Source organism: Pseudonaja textilis, chromosome 15 (assembly GCF_049901715.1).
Source record: "Pseudonaja textilis isolate UNSWEBS1 chromosome 15, rPseTex1.2, whole genome shotgun sequence".
Classification (NCBI taxonomy): domain Eukaryota; kingdom Metazoa; phylum Chordata; class Lepidosauria; order Squamata; family Elapidae; genus Pseudonaja; species Pseudonaja textilis.
The window spans coordinates 6,153,441-6,176,202 of record NC_142004.1 but is presented as its reverse complement, the minus strand read 5'-3'; the positions used below and the strand labels follow the sequence as shown (position 1 = coordinate 6,176,202).

At 42.0% G+C, this 22,762-nt stretch overlaps 2 protein-coding genes across 3 annotated transcripts in view; one reads left to right on the top strand and one right to left on the bottom strand.

Moving 5' to 3' along the window:
• The window catches only part of PI4KA (phosphatidylinositol 4-kinase alpha), a 69,907-nt gene extending 57,526 nt beyond the window's left edge, over nucleotides 1–12,381 (bottom strand). The window contains exons 1-8 of one of the 2 annotated variants that reach the window (XM_087913334.1): nucleotides 12,137–12,381; nucleotides 8,812–8,928; nucleotides 7,602–7,695; nucleotides 6,653–6,741; nucleotides 5,454–5,526; nucleotides 3,644–3,903; nucleotides 2,622–2,688; nucleotides 868–1,016 (exon numbers count right to left, since the gene is read on the bottom strand). In XM_087913334.1, coding sequence (XP_087769460.1) covers nucleotides 868–1,016; nucleotides 2,622–2,688; nucleotides 3,644–3,903; nucleotides 5,454–5,526; nucleotides 6,653–6,741; nucleotides 7,602–7,695; nucleotides 8,812–8,928; nucleotides 12,137–12,304 — 1,017 coding nt within the window. In that variant the 5' untranslated portion in view covers nucleotides 12,305–12,381. Of the gene's footprint in view, nucleotides 1–867; nucleotides 1,020–2,621; nucleotides 2,689–3,643; nucleotides 3,904–5,453; nucleotides 5,527–6,652; nucleotides 6,742–7,601; nucleotides 7,696–8,811; nucleotides 8,929–12,136 lie in introns of both variants that reach the window. The other variant, XM_087913333.1, reaches the window with a different exon arrangement.
• Nucleotides 12,382–12,500: 119 nt separating this feature from the next.
• SNAP29 (synaptosome associated protein 29) lies at nucleotides 12,501–22,289 on the top strand. The gene is made up of 6 exons (XM_026716210.2): nucleotides 12,501–12,752; nucleotides 15,312–15,628; nucleotides 16,093–16,289; nucleotides 17,502–17,587; nucleotides 17,819–17,923; nucleotides 19,122–22,289. The coding sequence occupies exons 2-6, from the start codon at nucleotides 15,407–15,409 to the stop codon at nucleotides 19,280–19,282; spliced, it is 771 nt and encodes a 256-aa protein (XP_026571995.1). The 5' UTR covers nucleotides 12,501–12,752; nucleotides 15,312–15,406; the 3' UTR covers nucleotides 19,283–22,289.
• The last annotated feature ends 473 nt before the right edge of the window (nucleotides 22,290–22,762 follow it).

Genomic DNA, 22,762 nt, shown 5'->3' with positions numbered 1-22,762 from the left:
TAGCTTTTGCAAGTCCTCGTTTTTAAATATTTTCTGGCTGTAGAGAACTTTATGCTACACTGTCCCAAAGGTGCGTTTTTCAGGAGGCAGCTGGATGTTCTTGTTTTTTTTTCTTTTGAAGATATTTCGTTTCTCATCCAAGAAGCTTCTTCAGCTCTGACTGAAGATGGTGGGGAAGGGAAGGATTTATACCCCTTGCAGACAGCTGGTCATTTGCATCCTTTTAGAGGGTCGTTGAGGCCACTTGGAGGTGTGTCTGTGTCCTCAGGGTCACCTGAGTAGTGCAAATGCAGCCTTCTGACTGGATGGAGGGGGATGGAAGGATAGATACTCCTTGCAGACAGCTGGTGATTTGCATCCTTTTAGAGAGTCGTTGAGGCCACTTGGAAGTTTATCTGTCACCCGAGTCGTGCAAATGGGGGTGGAGCCTTCTTGAATATAAACTCATCCCAAACAGCCTGTGCCTGTGTTCAACAATGAAGGGACACAGGGAAAATGAACAACATCCTGCAGAAGCCACAGCTCCACAACACAATCCTTTCCAGCAGTTCCAAGAAGGCTCCACATCCATTTGCACCACTCAGGCGACCCTGAGGACACAGACAAACCTCCAAGTGGCCTCAACGGACTCCTCGCTGTCTGCAAGGAGCATAAATCCTCCCATTCCCCACTATCCCAGTCAGAGAACAAGAAGCTTCTTGGATGAGAAGCGAAACGTCTTCGCAAGAAAAAACGAGAAAGTCCAGTTGTCTCCTGAAAAAAAAAACAAAAAAACACCTTTGGGACAACCATGACCCGGAGGACTGAGAATTTCCACAGACCTTTACCCTACCAGGGATAAATAACTCCCAGGGGCGGCCCACTTACCATGTTCAACAACTGGCGAAGCATTTCTAGCGGAATGTTAAACTCCTTGTTACTAATCCCATTAAAGAGGGGCGAAACAGAGAAACTGGAGCTGATGGTAGAGAAATAATATTCGGGATCGACTGCGCTTCCATCTGGCAGGTAGGAACCTGCTTATTAAAGAAGGGAAGAAGAAAAATGGTAACCAACCTCTTTTGTCGCCCACGGAGACAAAACGGAGAGAAGGAAGCAAAGGACGCGTTCACTCTCTCTTTTTTTTTAATTAATATTTTTTAAAAAAATGATTTTATTTATTTTCAAAATGCATATGAAAATTTACATTTTAACAGTTCTGTGTCAAGCGTTACTTATATACTTAAATACAATATTTACAATTCTTCTCCATATCAAACCTTGTTTCTCTTACCTAACCCTATATATATATATATATATAACATTTCCCAAACCTCATAGAACTCAGACTCTTCTTTCTCTTTTAGTTTCCTTGTCAGTCTGTCCATCTCGGCACAATCAAGTATTTTATTTATTCTCATGTTTTCAGAAAACAGGACGCATTCACTCTCAAAGCCGATCGTTTAACCAAAGTCCAAGAGGTTACACCAGGGGTCTTCCAACTTGGCAAGTTTAAGACTTGTGGACTTCAACTCCCAGAATTCCTGAACTAACACGAGTGGAGGAGGAATTCTGATAGTTGAAGTCCACAAGTCTTAAAGCTGTCAAGTTTGAAGACCCCTGTTTAGACTTCTGACAACAGCCAACAAAACATGGCAGCTTTAAGACTTGCGGACTTCAACTCCCAGAATTCCTGAGCTAACATGACTGGAGGAGGAGTTCTGGGAGTTGAAGTCCACAAGTCTTCAAGCTGTCAAGTTTGAAGACCCCTAAGTGACACGCTTCATTAGATTCCTTAAGAGTGCAAGAAAACCGTAGCACTGACAGAACTCGCACCTACTGGCTTTCACTTGAGGATTTCAGGAGGTTGCTGACTGCAGACGTGTTTGCATGACCAGGGGATCATGGCTTAGCATGGGTGGGGAATGCAGGATGGGTAACATAACAAATTCTTGCTGGCCACTGTAGGAAGTTGGCCAGCACATCAGTAGTTGCAAAAAAAAGGAGAATATTTGTAGCTCAGGGTTGAAATGAGGGGTCCGTGGTGCTCTCTGAGTTTGGTGGTTTTCTTGCAGTCGTTTCATGATCCAACTAGATAACATCATCAGTGCTAGAAGGGAGTGGGATTTGTGGAGGAGGAGGAGGAGGAGGAGGAGGAGGAGGAGGAGGAAAAGAAGAGGAAGACGGCTGTGAGGTTCTTGGTGTTTTCTTGCAGATGTTTCAATACTCAACTAGACAATGAAGGCTAAACCAAGTAACATCATCAGTGCTCATTATCAGATTACTGATGTTATCTAGTTTGGGTGATGAAACTTGTGCAAGAAAAACAACCAAACTGAGAGAGCACCAAGGACCCCACAGTTCTCTTCCTCTTTCTCGATCCTCCCCTTCTCCTCCTCTCTGCACACCGCACTCCCTTTAACACGGATGATGTCACCTAGTTGGGTCATGAAACGTCTGTAAGAAAACCAAGGTTAGAGAGCCCCAAGGACTCCTTGCATTAGTGGCACAAAATGAGAATATCCAGTGACCGGAGAAGGAGCCAAGTTGGCAAAGAACGCAACTTGGGGACAACATTTTCATATATTATATTCTACATGAATTAGCTGATTCTGTTTTTTTGCAAAAGAAAAAGGAAATACCTTCAAAATACTGTATAGCCGTTCCTCCCGGAGAACCAGGCGGAGGGATCCCGCGATCAGGACTGACCTGAGATGGAGAGACGGGTATGAAATACCATCCAACGGGGCTGGGCTTTGCTCTGTCCTACTAGCTGGGTGGGAAAAATTAAGACGATAACTAAAATATTTCAAAGAAGGGCCACTGCCTCTCATTTCCCCTTGGTTGGTGGTCTTTTGAAATCCAAGCATCTTTCGGGCTTGAAGAATCGGGGCCTCACATTAATTTCCAGTTCAGCTAATTTATTGCTCGTGCCTCTGCAGTACGTAAGAATCTAGTCAACTAAAGGCCAGCACTAAATTGGTGCTAGATAAGAGTTAAAGGAACATAGCTTTTGTGGCTAAGGAGGGACTAGAATTCACCCTCTCCTGGTGATTGGCTCAAAATCACCCAGCCAGTTTTCATGTCTAAGGTAGAACTAGAACTCACCGTCTCCTGGTGATTGGCCCAAAGTCACCCAGCTGCCTTTCACAGATAAGGCGGGACTAGAACTCACCGTCTCCTGGTGATTGACTGAAAGTCGCCCAGCCGGCTTTCATGCTAAGGTGGGACTAGAACTCCTAATCTCCTGGTAATTGGCCCAAAGTCACCCAGCCAGCTTTCATGCCTAAGGCGGAACTAGAACTCACAGACTCCCAGTTTCTTGCCTGGTACATTAACCACTTAATTGCTCCGGGCAGAGTTACTTCTCATCCTCATCCTCAGGACCACTATTTTTGTAGAGTGGTGCGGTGGCCTAGAACTCACAGCCTCCCGATTGTGGGATTCTCACCTCACAATCGTGAGGCTGTGAGTTCAATCCTAGGTAGGGGCAGATATTTCTCTCTCTGGGCACAATGAGAATATATCCGCTGAACAAAACTCCACATTGGCAACAGGAGGGGCATCCGGCCAGTAGGCACAACATCTGGTCGGTGTCAAAGTGAGCGTGGAGTTCAAGACATGGTGGGGATACAAGTAGATTTCATTCTAAAGGCAACCGAACCTGTGAGATGCTGGAAACGCTGCTTGTTTTCCTCTTTAAAGATCCTTCTTGGCAGACAGTCAGCAGGGAGTTGGGAAGAATAGAGCGGAAGTCGTTGAAGGAACGCCTCCGAATCCCGTCTAGCTCGCTGGAGGCCCGGCGGGAATGCGGGGTCACTTTGGGGAAAAGCTTGGACAGCAGAGCCTCTTCTGAGTGGCTGTAGCGACCAAACGCCCGGGATATTCCGATTAGGCAAGGCAGGGCGTATTTGCACAAATATTCTGGAAAACAAGAAGTTGGGAGTTTATCGACCTCATCCGATAAAATGGCGGTCCCCAAACTTTGGGGCACAAGAGACCGGTTTCGTGGAGAAGGGTTTTTCCGTGGACCAGAGGGAGCATGGTTTCGTGTGCTGCCTCTACCCCATGGATGAGACTGTTTGCACGGCCCAGTTTCTGGCATGCTGGGGGGTCGGGGTCGGTCCGTGGCCTGGGTGGTTGTGGACCCCCTGCAGTAGAATGTTTCTTCCAACCAGCAGTTGCTACGTTAGCTTTCTAAAAACTCTTTTTTTTTTAGATTTTATTCATAAACATTTTTTGAATACAGCGTTTTGACCGAGTGTATTAGTTATAAAAACACAAAAAATGTAGCTAATACTGTAAAAAATATTGTCCCATTTACTACTAATAATAATAATATAATAACACATACTGTAAATTAAGAAGTCTAACAATACTATCATAGTTTCCATACAGTACAATTCCCATTCTTTGAGTTTAGCTCAGAGATCTCCAAACTTGGCAACTTGAGCGGAAGTCGTTGAAGGAATGCCTCCAAATCCCGTCCAGCTCGCTGGAGGCCCAGCGGGAATACGGGGTCACTTTGGGGAAAAGCTTGGACAGCAGAGCCTCTTCTGAGTGGCTGTAGTGACCAAATGCTCGGGATATTCCACTTCCCAGAATTCTCCATGGGAGTTGAAGTCCACAAGTCTTAAAGTTGCCAAGTTTGGGGACCCCTGGTTTAGTTCATTCATATTTTTAGTACTTATACCAATTATAGTTGTATACCATCCCCTGTTTTTGATAAGACTGTTCCTTGTTTTCCTTCCTCTAACTTCTACCCTTGTTTTTAACCACTCGTAAAATCTATTCCATGTCAAATAGTATTCTGAGTCTTCTTTTTCTCTTCTAATTAACATTAATCTGTCCATCTCAGCACATGCTATGATTTTCCTGATCACCTCCTCATCTGCTTTCTAAAAACCCTACGGGTAGTCCTTGACTTATGACCCATCACTTAGGGATTGTACGAAGTCACCACAGACTCTCACAAACGACAGATAGTCCCCTTGACTTACAATCGTTTGTTTAATGGCTGTTTGAAGTGACAGCGGCACTTTAAAAAAAAAAGTAACTTGTGATAGTTTTTCATACTAATGGCTGTTGCAGCATCCGCGGAGACGTGATCAAAATTCGGACGCTTGGCAACTGGCATGTACTTGTGACGGTTGCACTGGGCACGTGTGTGTCACGCAATCACCATATTAAGCAGAGTAAATGGGGAAGCCAGCTTTGCTTAATGACACGAGTCACTTAGCAACTGTGGTGATTCGCTTAAGAACCACGACAAAAGAGGTCGTAAAATGGTTGCGTGGCTCGTTTAACAACGGTCTTGCTTAGCAATGGAAATTTGGAGCTCATTCCTGGCTGTTAAGTCAAGGATTAACTGTACTACAGTCTTTTGCGGATGAAAACAGTGGGAGAAAGCGGAGCTGAATTTAACATTTGTTGTTACAAGGAGCAATATGACATCGGAAACGTATCTTGTTTACCTTTGTCCTGGATCTGTGGAGACTGACACATTCCCAAGAGAACTTGCAGCACTTGTAAAATTGGCTCCAAAACCTGTAACGGTAAAGGGCGACAATTCAAAATAAAAATCTAGGGGCAGAGTTAACATTACGTTAAACGCGTTTCATATTGTAACTCCAGGCTGTTAACAATAGAGGGTAACATAAACTAACCAAAATACTAACAGTAATGTAAGGCTACAGAATGAAGTAGTAGCGTTGTGCCAGAAGGTTGAAATGAAGATAAAGCCAGAGCTGCCATTAAATTATCTCCTTCTGTTTCTAAGCACCTGATTGCCAACAGTTGAAAGCATTCTTGCAAAAAGAGAGTTTAGCTGTCTTCAAAGAAAACCATGGAAGACCTTTGGGACTTTAAAATGACAGGGAAAAAAATCAGTTAACGGTCAATGTGTTGAATTGCATATGGCCACTCTTACCTGCCCCCTCTTTTTTTTTTTAATTTAAATTTTTATTAAGTAAACATTAAAAATAGTTGAACACAATGTGATTTTTGTTGGCCGTCATTTTGGCCATACATACTACAGTACAGAAATACATGTAACAGTTAATTTTCCCTTTTTCCCGACATTGTTAATATAATGCTAGTTACATATTTGTTTCTATTTGCATTTATATAGATATTTATAACCTGGCTTCTTTTTCGTCTCCTTTTTCCCCTTGTAATATTTATATTCATATCGTATTTGTCCATTACATTTCATTTTTTTAACTTACAAAATTTTTACTTTCATTCCTATAAAGCGTCAACAATTTTTTCTTTTCCTCGAGTCCAACCATTGATACCATTTTACTCCAGACTTCATAGTACTGTCTCACCCTTATCCTTAATATCTAGAGTTAGTCTGTCCATCTCTGCACAGACTAATATTTTCCTTATTATTTCGCTTTCTATAGGGGTATCTTCATTCTTCCAGTTTTAGGCATACACCAGTCTCGCAGCAGTCATTATGGGTAACATTAAATATATTGTTCCTTTACTATATTTCTCATCTATAATTCCCAGTAGGAACGTTTCTGGTCTAAACTCTATTTTTTGGCTAACCATCTCTTCCATTCATACCTTTATTTGCCACCAATATTTTTTTGCTTTTACACATTTCTACCACATGTGTTAGTAGGTCCCCATCTCCATGTTGCATTTCCAGCGTTGTGGCTCTTACCTGCTCTCTTAAAGATGCATCTCTGTAGGCCACATCGGACAGCAAGGTCACCAAACAGAAGCTGAAATTTTCTGCAACTGGGAGGGTGCCTATAAGTGTGGTAATTAATGGAATAGGATTGCGATTAACCAGATGAACGCATGCCAGCGATCCACCCAAGACCAAGATGCAGGAGGCTTGGAAAGCTTTTTAGTTTATTAATTAATTAAATTTATTTGCCACCCATCCCATTAGTGAGTCATGGAAGTGAACACAGTGCTGAACCTTCACCCCTTTTCTTACTGCCTGGCCTCCCAAATCCAGCTTTAAGAAGCTGACATCAGATAGCCCAGGCCAGGGGTCTGCAACCTTAAGCACTCCAAGAGCCATTTGGACCTGTTTCCCAAAGAAAACAACGGAAGCCACAAAACCTGGGTGGGTGTGGCCAACTCAACGTCACTCCCACCCAATCACATGACACACACATATATACACACACACACACACACACACACACATATGACCATGCCTACCCAGGTTTTGTGGCTCCTGGTATTTTCTGTGGGGAATGGGTCTTTCTCTCTCTCTCCCTCCCTCTCATTTCTGTTTTTTGTTTTACCTTCTCAGGCCAGGCGAGAAGTGATTGGGAGGGGAGGCCAAGGGGCGGGGCCAGCCAGTGGTGGGATCACCCAACAGGGAGCCACACCAGAAGGCCCAAAGAGCCGCATGCGGCTCCAGAGCTGCGGGTTGCTGACACCCGGCCTAGGCTATGCCAATGCTTCTCAACCTTGGGGACTTTAAGAGGTGTGGACTTCAACTCCCAGAATTCTCCAGCCAGCACACGGAATTTTGAGAGTTGAAGTCCATACATCTTACAGTTGCCAAGGTTGAGACACATATGCCCCAGCCTAAAATCTAGCTAAACTCTTCCCCACCTCAAAAAACAAACAAACACAGTTTAAAAAGTCACCTCGGCCTTTTCGCGAATTGCTTTCTTCAATCCACTGCACTTTGGGAAGGCCTCTCAGTAGCCGGAGAAGATAAGGGATGAGTGAATCCTTGTGCTGGAAGAAGGAATTGTTTTGGTTTTTTTAATGTCACAACAACAACAGAATGCAGCAGGAAAATGTTATCTCAATACTCTAAGAACGAGGCCAAGCCCAGCTCAAATGCATTGCACAAACGATCAGAATAATCTGCACAACGTGGCTGATAGGATTTAAGCAGAAAAAACAGAGAAAAGGGCCTCACAAAAGAATAGAATAGAATAGAATAGAATAGAATAGAATAGAATAGAACAGAACAGAATTCTTCATTGGCCAAGTGTGATTGGACACACAGGAATTTCTCTTTAGTGCATATGCTCTCAGTGTACATAAAAGAAAAGATACATGTGTCGAGGGTCAAGGATCATCAGGTACAATACTTAATAATAGTCATAGGATTCAATAAGTAATCAAATCATACTAGGAAACAGTCAATATAAATTGTAAGGATACAAGCGACAAGGTTACAGTCATACAGTTGCAAGTGGGAGGCGATGTGTGATAAGGAGTGATGAGAAGATTAAAAATAATAGTAGTGCAAACTTAGTACATACTTGGACAGTGTTGAGGGAATTATTTGTTTAGCAGATGGATCGAGTTTGGGAAGAAACTGTCCTTGTATCTAGTTGTTCTGGTGTGCAGGACTCTATAGCGTTTTGAGGGAAGGAGTTGAAATAGTTTGTGTCCAGGATGTGAGGGGTCTGTAGATATTTTCACAGCCCCCTTTTTGACTCGTGCAGCATACAGGTCCTCCATGGAAGGCAGGTTGGTAGCCATTGTTTTTTTCTGCAGTCCTAATTACTCTCTGGAGTCTGTGTCTGACTTGTTGGGTTGCAGGCCAGTGTTTGTCAACTATATAAGAAGTGTGGACTTCAACTCCCAGAATTCTCCAGCCAGAAGGAGGAATTCTGGGAGATGAAGCTCCTCGCATCTTAAAATCGCTGAGCTTGAGAAACACTGTTTTAAACAAGTGAACATGGCTAAACAAGTTTAGCAAACGTGAGATATCACGGTGTTTTAATAGTTTTATTTCAGTATGTGGAGTTTTTGGCCGGTGCCCTGGAGAACCCGAGGAAGGGGGCGGTTGTAAATCTTTTATTTTAAATGTATTAAGAGAATAAAAGGGAATGGTACCTGCAGGTCAGACTCTATTAGAAAAATTCCCAGTGCAATCACAGCATCTCTGCGGCGTTCGTCCAGCTGAAAAATCCCATGGATGTCCACCGGACACATGCAGAGAAGTTTTTGGACCTATGGGAGAAAAAGAAAAAGGAGGATATACAGGTAAACCTCAACTTACGACCAAAATTGACTCCAAAATTCCTGTTGCTGAGCGAGACGCCCGTTACACGAGGTTTGCAAATTTCTATCGCTAAGGAAGACATTTGGGTAAGCGAGATTTCCCGTTTTACGACCTTCCTTACCATACTTAAGTGAATCACTGCATACGTTAACTTAGCGACAAGGTTGTTGAGTGAATCTGGCTTCCCCATTGACTCTGCCTGTCAGAAGATTGTAACATGGGACAAAACTCACGCACCAAATGTCTTGCTTAGCGACAGAATTTGGGGGCTCAGTTGTGGTCATAAGTCAAGGACTACCTGTATAGACGTATACTATACTCATATTGTGCAGTCCCATCCTATGCATATTAGAGGCATGCAAGCTCGAAGCAATTCAACAGGTAAATAAATCTTTATAAGATCGCACTTTGAGATCATCATCTTCTTTTAATGATGCCATAATCCCTTGGGGGGGGTGGGGGAGTCTGGGCAACTGAATGGAGCTGAGTGTTTCCTGGCCGGATGCCCTTCCGGTCGCCAATGTGGAGTTCTGTCAGCAGTTATATACTCATTGTGCCCAGAGAGAGAAATAGCTGGCTCTACCTAGGATTGAACTCACAGCCTTCTGATTGTGAGGTGAGAGATCCACCTTTAGGCCACCTCACCACTCTAAGATCGCACCTTGAGATACTTTTCAGAAATCAGTATTTCTGGAACTAGTATTTATTTATATCCCTTTGTTTTTTTACTGTCCTCAATACTTCATTGCTCTCTGAGCACTCAATAGAGATACAGAGACTTAAATGCAATCTGGTAGGGACCAAAACAAATATTTCTGTATTAGTGAGATATTCTTATCCAATTTGCCTATTAAACAGCCATAAAAACAAAATATATAGAGAAGGCATCACAATAATCAGCCAAAAGCGAAACTCATAAACATAGGTACCAAAACCACACCATTACAGGTGTGGTATAAAAATGTACAGAGAGCTGTCACTAGAAAAGCCACAGCAGTGAATATGGTCTCAAATGAAAACCTGAATTGTAGGTTAGGTATATAATCCGCAGACGGACAGATGAATGAGAATCAGCCAAAGATAACTTGGTACAGAAAAAATTGTAGAGAAATCTGCAATTGTGTGTGTGGAAGAATACAAAACCGGTTGCAATAAATTGGGAGGTTGACTTGAGCAAATGTTTATTGAAGTCCGGCAAAAGTTTATTTTTACTTTAGACCTTTAGCAGTTACAACTTTACAGCCTTTATAAGAAAACAATCATTCTATGTGGAAAAAAGGAACAGTGAATACACTTTTATCAAAACAACCAGTCACCAAGTTTAGAAAGAAACTCTCTAATCCAGTGCTTTTCAAAGCTGGGAATTTTTAAACCATGTGAATTTCAAATTGCAGAATTGCTAGCTGGGGAATTCTGGGAATTGAAATCCACACATCTTAAACCTTTCAAGTTTGAAAAAAAAAACCCTGCTCTAAACTAAGAAACACTGATCCTGTTCTTAATCGCTTTAAAAAATTCCACAATAATCTAGGAGGCTTACTCCCAAGCAGAACATTCAACAAATCAGCTCAGACATAAATCTGATTTAATCTAAGCTACACCTACATTGGGTAATAATAAAAATTCACCAGAACTCAAATAGAATACCTTTATTGTCATTGCATTCCACGAATACAATGAAATTTGAAAGCTACTCCAGCACAGTGCCTTAAACACCACATCACAATCACACTACAGAGTTTAAAAATTAAAATAATTATAATAATAGGACTAAATACAGATACAGATAGATAATCAGAGTTGGAAGGGACCTTATAGGTCATCTAGTCCAACCCCCCACCCAAGTGGGAGACCCTACACCATTTCTGACAAATGGCAGTCCAATCTCTTCTTGAAAGTCTCAAGTGATGAAGCTTCCACAACTTCCGAGGGCAACTTCTGTTCCATGAATTAATTGTTCTCACTGTCAGAAAGTTTTTCCTCATTTCCAGGTTGAATCTCTCCTTGTTCAGTTTCCATCCATTATTCCTTGTCTGGCCTACAGGAGCTTTAGAAAATAGCTTGACCCCTTCCTCCCTGTGGCAGCCCCTCAAATATTGGAATCATAAATGCAGGACTCAAAGAAACAATGACTGACTGTACTGCATTGACTGATAGATCATCCTAGCAAAAAGGTCTACCAAATTAAAAAAAAACAAACTTGGAAGCAATTGAACAGCTTGAGAACAACACTTATAAATGCTGCAGACACCGAAAGATATTCCAAATGTCTTTTAAAAGAAGGGGAATGAAGAATGTTTTTGAAACTAAACAGGTACAAACATTCCTAATTGCACAGAGAGAGTGGAAACACAATTCATATGCATAATATTGTTAAAGCACAAGCATTTCCCAATAATGTGTACCTGGTTATGTAAATCTTTATTATCATCACCTGACAAACAGGTGGATTATCTGACAAAAAGCACTGAACTTTCACTGAAGTTCACTGCTATCATGTCACTCCCTAATTTTTCTTTTCTCTAGTCAGACCCAAAACCTGCAGCCGTTCTTGATATGGTTTAATCTCCAGGCCTTTGATCATTTTAGTTGCTCTTCTTTGAACTTTTAGAATACATGGGACCCTTGGAGGTCTTCTAGTCTGGCCCCCTTGTTCAAGCAGGAGAGTCCTAGACCGTTTGAGACAAGTGACTGTTCAGTCTCTTCTTAAAAAACTCCAGAAGAGACTGGACAGTCACATTTGAAACTGTCTAGGGGTCTCCAGCTTGAGGAAAAGGGCTGGACTAGAAGACCTCCAAAGTCCCTTCCCGCTCTATTCTGATTGATTGGAATGGTCAATGGACTAGAAGATCTCCAAGGTCCCTTCCTGCTCTATTCTGGATTGATTGATTGATTGGAATGGTCACCTCCAAGGTCCCTCCCAGTTCTGATTGACTGATAGGGTCCTCCTGCTTGAGCAAGGGGGCTGGACTAGATGACCACGAGAGATCCCTCCCACCTTTATTCTACGACCGATTGATCGATCGGTTTCCGCGGCCAGCCCTCTTTGTCATCCTCTTCCCGGCTGCTCTTAGCGGTCCAGGCCCCGAGAATCCCCCCATTCACCCCACCCCGCGACCCTCGACGCTCCCCCCCGCCCCCCCCGCCCGCCTGCACCTTCTCGAGCGGGGCGGGTCTCTGGACGGCCAGCGAGCGGGCGAGCGACAGCACCGTGTTGAAGTAGAAGCCCCGCGACGAAGCCGGGCTGCCCTGCCTCTCGGAGCGCGCGGCGGTTACGGCCGCCGCAGTGGCAGCCGCCGCGGTGGCCACGGCCAGCGCCGACATCTTGGGAGAGAGAGAAGCGGCGAAAGCGAAGCCGCCTCCACAAGCCGTCACGGCCGGGCCACGCCCCTCACGCCGGGCCACGCCCCTCACGCTCCTCAAGGACGCGCCCCGTTCTCCTCTTCTCGCGAGAGCTGCCCAGATTGCGACGCAGCGAGGGTTCGGCGCAGGCGCGCTATCGTTTTCATGAACCCCCTCCCCTCCCCAGGGCTGTAGCTCCGCCCCCCTAGTCACGGGATGGTTCGACCCGGCGACGGCAATCGCGGCCTTGTCCGTGACCGGAAGTGAGGCAGAGGACGGGTAGCCGTGGGTGGCGCCTCAGGGAACCTACGGGATGGGCGGTTAATTGCCGGTTTCTCGTCGGAGAGACTCCAGGCAGTGACGTTGATCTGCTTCAACGGCCTGTCTTTCCTCTTCTGGAGCTTCGGGGGTTCCACAACACCCCTGCGAGGTAGGCTGGGCTGAGGGAACGGGCGGCTGAAGTGACGTCGCGCTTGTTTATCCTTTCGGGAGATGTTTTTTTTTTTTAAATCGACATTTGAATCCTATTACTTTCTTTGGTGGGGTGGGCGTCTCCTCTGAGCGGGGCTTCACAACGGCCCCGCGAGGTAGGCAGGGTTGAGATAGATGGCCTCAAGATCCCCTCCTCGGTGTGCTTCCTGACAGAGAATGAAGGTTGAGGGTGTCCAAGTTTTAATTACCCCATTACTGACTTCCCCAATTCGGTGATTTCCACTAAAACTACAGTGGGACTACAATGCCCATCATCCACAGCTAACCTGGCTTCCTTCGGATGTGTTCCCATCATCCCCGTTTATCTAAATTATTTATATAGCTGCCCATTTTTCAGTCAAATTGGGGCTACTCCCAATGAAAGATTTATTTAAAAAAACATAAAATCATTTGAAAAACTATAAAACTCAGCTAGTTAAAATATGAAAGGTTAAAAACAATAAAAATCGGGCTCCTGTCGCCTCCAGCCAAGATTTAGTAAACAAATCAAATATACTGCCTAACCTCTCAATGCTTGAGGGAAAAGCAGGCATTTAAGGCGTTAGGGGAAAAAAATCTTCCATTTTCATATATTTATTTATGATATTTACAGATACAGATAATCAGAGATGGAAGGGACCTTATAGGTCATCTAGTCCAACCCCCCCCAAGTGGGAGACCCTATATAGCTTCTTACCTCATGAACACAACTCTAGGAAGCTTACAATAAAGAACTGGTTAAATCAAGACAAAAGTTAAACACACACTAATATAATAATAGCAATTATTAATTTTATTAATGTGTATTCAACTTTTATTATAAAAACTGAAAATAATAAAAATTAATAGGCAAACAGACCAATATTCTACATATAGTACTACTGTATAACAATATTGTGGGTTCCTCCTTAGAGTTCTGAGCCTGCTTGGAAAAAAAATAATAAAGCATGTTTTCGGGGATTTCTTAATACTAGAAAAATCAGAGCTGATCTCAGCTCAGGAAACATTTGTCCTTGTGGCTTGCTATAACAATAAATTGAAAAAATAGAATTGGGTCAAATTAATAGCTGTTTGAGGGTTTGTATATTTGAAAAATACCCTTTGAAGCAGGAACAAATAGCCTTGAGGAGTGAGGACAAGCTTCTTATGCGGAAGTGACATTGCCCTAGACAGGAAAAGAATATTTTGTTTTGGGGGTTCTGCAATTAGAACCCTACTCAATTGGAGGTCAATAGAGATCCAAGCTGGGAAAGGATATGAAAATCAAATTAAGCATTTTGAGTCAATTAAAATTGAAGGAGATAAACAATATATATTCCTGCAACATTGCTGGAAGGTACAGTCCAGTTCTTTAAGTTATTCTAAATAGTTGATGATTAAATACAGAGTCCTTCCAAGGAATTTTGTGGCTTCCTATGTCAATAAGTGCTCATGTGTCATTTGGTGTCTTGCTACAGAAGTTTAGTAGATAGTGGTCAATAGTATTTACTATTTCAATAGGTAATAAAATATTATTTCATGAAATAGTAAATGTGGAATATTGATTTAATTTTGCAAAATGGGACCTTATCTTTCATGGGAAAAGAACCTGCTTTAAGCTGTGTAAATTGGCTCTGTCAACATGCTCTGATGATAGTTTACTTATGTATTTACCTTGTACTTTTTAACTTTAGAGAAAATCTCAAGTTTTGAACAAACCTTTCTTTGCATTGGGGCTTATAACTGAGACTTGTACATACTATAATAATATTTAAATGAGAGATCTAAAATGAGATATTGTGAACAGGCAGTAAATTGTTCATAGGTTGTTTTTTATTGTTGTGCTGTTTTTTTTTTCTGTTAGATGCCAGTCTATTGACTAAGTTATTCTGGGTCTTGACTCATTCAATGAGAGGCAGGTAATTATTTGATTGCCTAGAACAGAATGTCTTGGGCCTTTCCTAAGAATGGCATTGAAGTTGACTTTTTCCATTTCCAACGTGTCTTCAGCTACGCTAGCTGCGAAAAACTGCCCACAAAGCAGTTTCAAGATGCCTGGAAAGATGAATTGTCTGTTAGAACAGCAGGACTTGTGGCTCAGCTGGTTCACTTTGGATTTCCTGAAATTGTGTTGAGATCAGCAAAACAATTGTTAAATAAATTTTGCCCCATTTTATGAACTTTTTTTTGGCCATAGTTGTTAAGCAAATCACTGCAGTCGTTAAGTGAATCTGGCTTCCCCTATTGACTCTGCTTGTCACAAGCCAGCTAGTAAGATTACATATGGAGGCCACCTGATTCCGGGATGCAACCATTGTAAATACATACCGATTGCCAAATTTTGATCATGTGACCATGGGAATGCTGCCATGGTTGTAAGTCACTTTTTTTCAGTGCTGTTGTAGTGCTTCAAATGGTCAGTAAATGAATGGTTGTAATTCAAGAACTATCTGTATGACTATAAATATGTTTCATGATGGAAATTTCTTTCTCTTGCAAAGTTTGGCTTTTCAATACATTGCCGTTAATCCTTTTACAGGAAGGACTTAATCGTCATCTGAAAAACACCGGCTTCATTCTGTCCTTGTAAACCTACATTATAAATAGAAGCGACCTGACTTTGGGGCTGCAGCAATGTCAACTTTCCCCAAAAGTTGCAATCCTTTTGATGATGATGATGACGACTTCAAGCCTGTCAAGTGGAATGAAGGGGAAGAGCCTCCAAGAGAAGGTCCAGACAGACAAAGATATTTACAACAGGAAGTCATGAGGCTCTCAAAATCGACTCTAGATAGCACCAACAACTCACTGTCTCTCATTTATGAGTCTGAACATGTGGGAGTCGCCACATCAGAGGTAAACAAGAATCTTGAAAACATATTTTGCAGTGTTTGCATGCTATGGAAGTAAGGCTAAACAAGGTAATATCAGAGTACTGACGATGTTTCCTAGTTAGTTAATAAAACATCTTGCAAGAAAACAACCAAGTTCAGAGAACACCAAGGATTCCACAGTCCTCCTCCTCCTCCCTGAAAACCCCACTCCCCTCTAGCACTGATGATGTTACCCAGTTGGGCAATAAAACTTCTGCGAGAAAACCACCAAGCTGAGAGAGTACCAGGGACCCCCATGGTTTAACAATCCTAAGCTACAAATATTGTGAACTATTGGTAATTATATTCTATATTGTTACTGCTTTAGCTTAACAAAGAGAAAGTCACAGTCCCTTTTGCATAAACTGTGTTTTATTGAGGAATTAAAATACCAGCATCCCTTTTGCCGGTTGTTTTTTGTTTGAAACACCATGTTGCTTTTGGCAGGAACTTGTACGGCAAGGAGAAGTCCTGAAGCGTACTGAACGCATGGTGGATAAGATGGATCAAGATTTAAAGACGAGCCAGAAACATATCAATAGCATTAAGAGTGTCTTCGGGGGCTTCGTCAATTACTTCAAAGCCAAGCCACAAGACATCAAACCGGAGCAGAATGGAGCCTCCCAATATCAAGGAAGCAACAGGTAGACAACTGAGGTTTTTCTTCTAAGGAAGCAGGAAGTGGGTGGGCATCCGAGTTCATCCATGCCCGAATGACATTCGGCTTGAATTTATTACTAGATTTTTATCCCACCTTTATTACTTTATGATTCAAAGTGGCAAACATACCATAATACCACCTTCCTCTTTCCCCATAAAAATAAAAGGGGGGAAAGGGGTTTGAAAGAACAGTGCGCAGCTCGGAAATTGAAAGTGCATTCCATAAATAGTTTTTCAAAAATAGTAACTAGGAGACTGTAGTATCTGCCGTGCAAAATTTTAACTGGAGAACATGATTGATGACTCTTGGCTATGGATGTGTCCCATTGGAGAATATGAATTATGATACACCCAGAGGGGTGAGGGGAAACCAAGGTCAAGGGTGACAGTGAATGATGTTTCTCAGAGTTGGCAACACCCAGGCAGTGCCGGACATGTTAACTCCCAATAAATCATCTTTGAGCTTTGGAAATCCAGCTAGAGACTCATGATTTAAATGGGGGTAACTACCGGAATCCTGACAGCAAGGTTGGTTGGGCTGAGAGAGAAGAACTGGCCCAAAGTCACCCAGCTGAAGTCACAGTCTCCTGGTGATTCACCCAAAGTCACCCAGTCAAGTTCCATGCCTAAAGTGACACTGGAACACCCAGTCTCCTGGCGATTGGCTGAAAGTCACCCAACCAGCTTTCATACCTAAGGTCACAGAAGTCACAATCTCCTGGTGATTGCCCCAAAGTCACCTAGTTGGTTTTCATGCCTAAGGCGGGCCTAGGTTTTTCTCCGGGTTTCTAGGCCAGCACCTTAACCACTACATGTCAGACTTTCTGAAGGGGGTTGAGAAAATAAAACAGTCGTCTTCAATGTGCAGACTTTCCAATAAGTTTCTGTGGGTTTGTGGTTAAACGCAAGAGGATGTTGTCAGCCTGAGCTTTAGCTGTACGCCCAGTAAATAAAACATTGAATACAGAAATATAGCAGAAAGGAAAACTTTTTTTTCTAATGTGGTGTTTCTCAACTCTGGCCACTTTGAGAGATGTGGACTCCAAGTCCCAGAATTACACAGCTAGTTTAAAGTCCACGTATCTTAAAGCTACCAAGGTTGAGAAACATTGATAATGCAAAGCTTACTTCTGTTTGGAAGCAAGTGGAGCCGTAAATGCTGAACATGGGGAATTCCCTTTTCTTCCTCTGTCTAGATTAAAAGAAGCATTATCCGTCAGTAAAGAACAGGAGTCCAAGTACCAGGAGACTCATCCAAATTTACGGAAGCTGGAAAACTCAGGTTTGCTTGACCTTGCTTGTTTAAAGGCTCTGCATTTTATAGAACTTGAACATTGTCATGATTATTTTGGGCAGCAGAGCTCTATAAGAGTTCCTGTGTTTATTAATCAGAAAACCATCTTGCTTAATTTGGAGGGGAATGTGTGCTAGTCTCATATGAGGTAGGCCCTTGAATATGACTTAGTTTTTAAAAGGGATGTCCTTAAACCGGCATTTTCTTCCTTCTTTCCAGACTTCAGTTCCAGTGGAACTAGTTCAAACAACCCATCCCAGTCTGATCATTACCCCAGGAACCAGCACCTCCGTGCTTACCATCAGAAAATTGATAGCAACTTAGGTGAGTCATGATAGTCCACGTTCCCTGGTGTTAATCTTAGTTATTTGCAGATAATATTCATCTTATCACAATTGAGCCCCAAATTTCCATCGCTAAACAAGACTGTTAAGTGAGTTTTGCCCAATTTTATGACCTTTCTTGCAATCGTTGTTAAGTGAATCACTGCGGTTGTTGTAACACGGTTGTAAAACGAATCTGGCTTCCCCATTCATTTTGCTTGTCAGAAGGTCGCAAAAGGGGATCGTATGACCTTGGGACAGTGCAACGGTCATAAATATGAATCAGTAGCCAAGCATCTGAATTTTGATCACATGATCATGGGGATGCTTCAAAGGTAGTGACTCTGAAAAACAGTCATAAGTCACTTTTTTCAGTGCTGTTATAATTTTGAACAGTCACTAATCAAATGCTTGTAAGTTGAGGATCACCTGTATTAAGCCTTCTAGATTTCTGACCATCTTCCTTTCAGAAGAAAAGGATCTTGTTCCTATTTCCTGGAAGAGGAAGAATTGGGAGAAAGCTACCATTATTGTCTTTCCCAGCAGACAATATTTAGGAAAATAAAGTTAATATTTTGCTCAAACCATAGTTAATATTAATCATGTTTGTTGAGCAAGCCACAATGACGTGATTTGCAATGTAATGGTTTACTGACCCTAGTAATTATAGTTAAAAGTAAAGGTTCCCCTTGCACCTACGTACTAGTTGTTTCTGGCTCTAGGGGGTGGTGCTCATCTCCGTTACAAAGCCGAAGAGCCAACGCTGTCCAAAGATGTCTCCGTGGTCATGTGGCCGGCAGGACTAAACACCGAAGGCGCATGGAACGCTGTTCCGTTCCCACCAAAGTGGTCCCTATTTTTCTACCTGCATTTTTACATGCTTTTGAATGGCTAGGTTGGCAGAAGCTGGGACAAGTAATGGGAGCTCATTCCGTTACGCGGTGCTAGTGATTTGAACTGCCAAACTGTCTTAGCCACTGAGCCAGGGCAAATACAGTGCAAATCGCCAAAACACCTCATATTGGCTTAATGCAGGGATGGAATTTGCCCTGCTGGGCTGCTCCAAATCCTCTTTTAATTTAACCAAGGGAATCTCATGAATAGTATTGGATACAAACTGCCTCACAAACCCCTCTGTGTTTGTCTACCTTTTGTGTTACTAATTTTAAGCTTTTGTGGGGGCGGGGTGGTCTTTGCAGATGACATGTCCAGCGGGCTGGGCCGACTGAAAAATCTCGCTCTTGGCTTGCAAACCGAAATCGATGATCAGGATGAGATCCTGAATCGCCTCACCGGGAAAGTGGATACCTTGGACATCAACATCAAGAGCACAGACAAGCGAATCAAGCAGGAGCTTTAAAGGAATCCCGGGGGTGTCTCTGGCCTCTGTTTATCAACTCAATATATTTTATGCAGCTGGGGGCCTTTTCTTGTCCAGCTGCACTGGGGAAGAGCTAGAGAAAAGAGGTTGCTAGTCCATCTTGCCATGTGATTAAAATTGTGAATAGCCTTAAGTGCAATCTGAGAAATTTTAAGCTACTTTCTTTCACGTATAATTCATACAAGCACTCTGAAGCGTTGTCTTCTGGAACTTTCGATTTCGGAGGAGACATCTGGACAATTCTGGACAATGATTGGAAAAGATGATTACACCCTGCCTTTCAGTATTCCTTTCGCCTTAATTGTGGCAGGTATGTGCGTTGCCTACTTACTGCTCACGTATACATTTTTATAAAAGGCTAGTAGAAGAAGAAGGTTTCCCTTACATTTCAAAGCTGGGTTGTGTGAAGATGCCTCTGGTGCATAGGATAAAAACCTCACCCGATCGACTTGAGTTACACCAATAAAGCAGTCATTATCAAGTCAATGCTTATTCCAGTCCAAGACCAGAGCAAGTTAAAAACACTTAAGGAATATCCAGTTAAAAATTCTAGAACAAAATAATCTATATTAAAAATCACAATTTGGCATCCAATCTAGAATTTTTAACTGGCTATTCCTTGAGTGTTTTTAACTGGATCCGGCCTTTGACTATAATAAACCTTGACTTGAAGCAGTCATTTTTTATTTTTTTGGGGGGGGGGGTGGTCATTCTCCAAAGTACTTACCTACTTGATTTGTGCCAGTACAATTAAGCCTAGAGTCAGAAAGAAAGAAAAAGATTTAGATGAAGACATTTATCCAAGACTTAAAGCTTCAAGATGGTACATTGGGTTGGAATGCTTCCATGCAAAATGCTGCTGCTTTTGCGGTTTTCTCTAAGCAACACTTCTCTGTAGCTGCTGAGCCTTGATGACTCACTATCTTGTACAAGGTTGTTGCTGCTGCAGGTCTTATTTTAAAAATAATATTGGAAAAGAAGCTTACGTGGGAGAGGCACTCTGACTTTCCACTCAACTGGTTTCAATGGACACCTTTCAACACGGTTAAATTTTACCCGTGAGATCTGTCTTGTGCTTCTATGCCCAGGTTAGTTTGGGATTGTTTGATATGTGGCGGAAGTATCACATGGCTTCCCCTTTCTCCTTCTGGTTGACATTTTATTCCCGCAATGTAACTTCTCTTTTTTGTATGTAAGTTCTACATTATCTGTGTATACTGGATAGGAAAATTCCCATTTTCTTGTAAGTATCTTCAGTAAATCATTACAATGAGGAGTTTTGGAAAGAGCATTTATTAAAACAATTGTTTCTCTCCCATGTTGCTATTTATTAGATACCAGCTGGAAACTTGGGTGTTTCTATGTCGATATCTCTCCAAATTGACTTTGGCTTTAATTCCTAATTCCTTTGCAGTTTGGCAGAAGCCTATTATGGCAGTGTCTTAAGCACATCAAATAATTACCGTAGTTCTTTAATCCACTTCAACTTGTAGCCAAGATAAAATTTCAACAGCTAACACTGCCACAATCGTGAGAAATATTTTTGCCTTCTGTCAAAGTATCTTATTTGGGCACAGTGAAGGCAATTTTTCCAATTATTTCTTCCTTGGGATCTTGGACGCTGATGGTTTTAACATTGAAATATTACGTTCAACGAGGGGAGAAGAACGCACTTATCCTATTCTCCTTGTCCTTCCCGTGGAGCTAATTTAAATCTTAAAACATTTAATAAACAAGAAGACTGCATAAAAGTGCATAGGAAAAATAGCTGTGAATGATCCATTTTGGTAAAATAGCTAAGATACTCGCTTCTCGTGTTCTTCTAGGAAAGCAGTTTTTCATTGAGAAACTTTGGGAAAGCAGCCTGTTGCTCTGTTTTAAACACTTTGCCCACTGTGGTGGGGTGCAATGTTTTTTTTTTTAAAGGATTGTGATAAAAGGATCTTAGATTTTTCAGAGTTGCTTTGGGGCAGTTGCCAAGAAGAAAAGAAGATATTTCTCATTGTGTTCCTTTTGCTTTTGCTTTGATTGTACACGGGCAAAATAATCCCCACAACTGTACCTTTCTTTGAGGTCTTATGTTAGCTACACCTTAAACGCGAGTTCAATATTCCTCTTCTTTCTGAGGTCATCTCCACACACTTCTGTCTTACCTAAATGAAAAAGTCAACTTGACCATGTACTGGGGTATGCACTTTAATGAGCTCTTCGATTGGCTAACTTTCTAAAGTATATCTTACGGTTTATACCCACCCGCTATAATTGTTCTGCTTGCAGAGTCTTAACAGCAGAGAGCAAATGTAAGATGGGCACGAGGCCAGGATGGGACAAAAATTCTTTTGTATTGATAAAATTCCATGGCAAGCAAAACAGATGTTTCCCCTTCTTGAACAACATTTGAATTCAGACAGGATTGAAATCTTGGGGGGTTTTTTTTGTATACCTGTCTCTGCATATTTAATTCCCCCCCCCCCCGTTAGTTTCTTGAAAGCTTCATTGGGGTTAATTTCCCATTACCTAGAATAATGAGGCTTGAGAATTGTACACAATGGATTTGAAGGCCTTCAAAGATGATGCATTCCTTCCTTGGAAAATGTAGCTCGGTAAATGGTGCAAGTGAACTGCTGAGTCTTTTATCATTTCTTCAGGCATTTGGCGAAACAAATATTGCTGTGCTGTTGTTTTTTCCTACCTAGACAAAACAGATTTTTGCAAAGGTGATTGTCTTTCTCTAACCAAATATTTTCATTCTTGTAACCAGCTCTATGGAAAACGTCTTCCTTTTTTGCTGTTTAGAAGTACATGATCTGTGAAACTGTCTCTCCGTATCTTTTTGCTGTAAACTGAGCGTATTCAAGCTTTATACATAGCTGTTGTTTTATTTTTCACGGTGTGATGGCATCGCTATAGAGTGTTCAATTTTTGAACTATGCTGAACAGGCTGTAGAACTGTCCAGTGGTCAATAAAGAGGGTTATCAATCTTGATTGGTTTTTTGATAATATTGATTATTCAAAATGCATATTAAGTACCTCTATTACTTTACCTGACATGGCTTCCGCCGTAGCCGAAAATAAATTATTGGCTTATTTGCATTCCCAAGTTAGTTATTCTGGGAATTGTAGTTTCAGTATATTTGGAGGCCACTGGATTGGTATAAGTTCATCTGGGATATTGTCAGCTGAATCTAGACCAAAGTTCAGACTCATGCATATTGAAATGTAAGCTTGTTTAAGTAATCTGCACAGACTCAAGATAATGGCCATGTTTATGTATAATCACTTGGTAACTGCAGTAATTTGACGTAGTGTTGAATAATACACAAACTTGATTTATTGGCTCTTCATCGAAAAAAATCAGTGGGATGAAAGCAGATTGTATAAATCCAGTGACAGCACCCTCCCTGTCCAAAAAATAATAAAGGCAATTTTATGACAAAATAGAAGTTTCAACTCCCCCA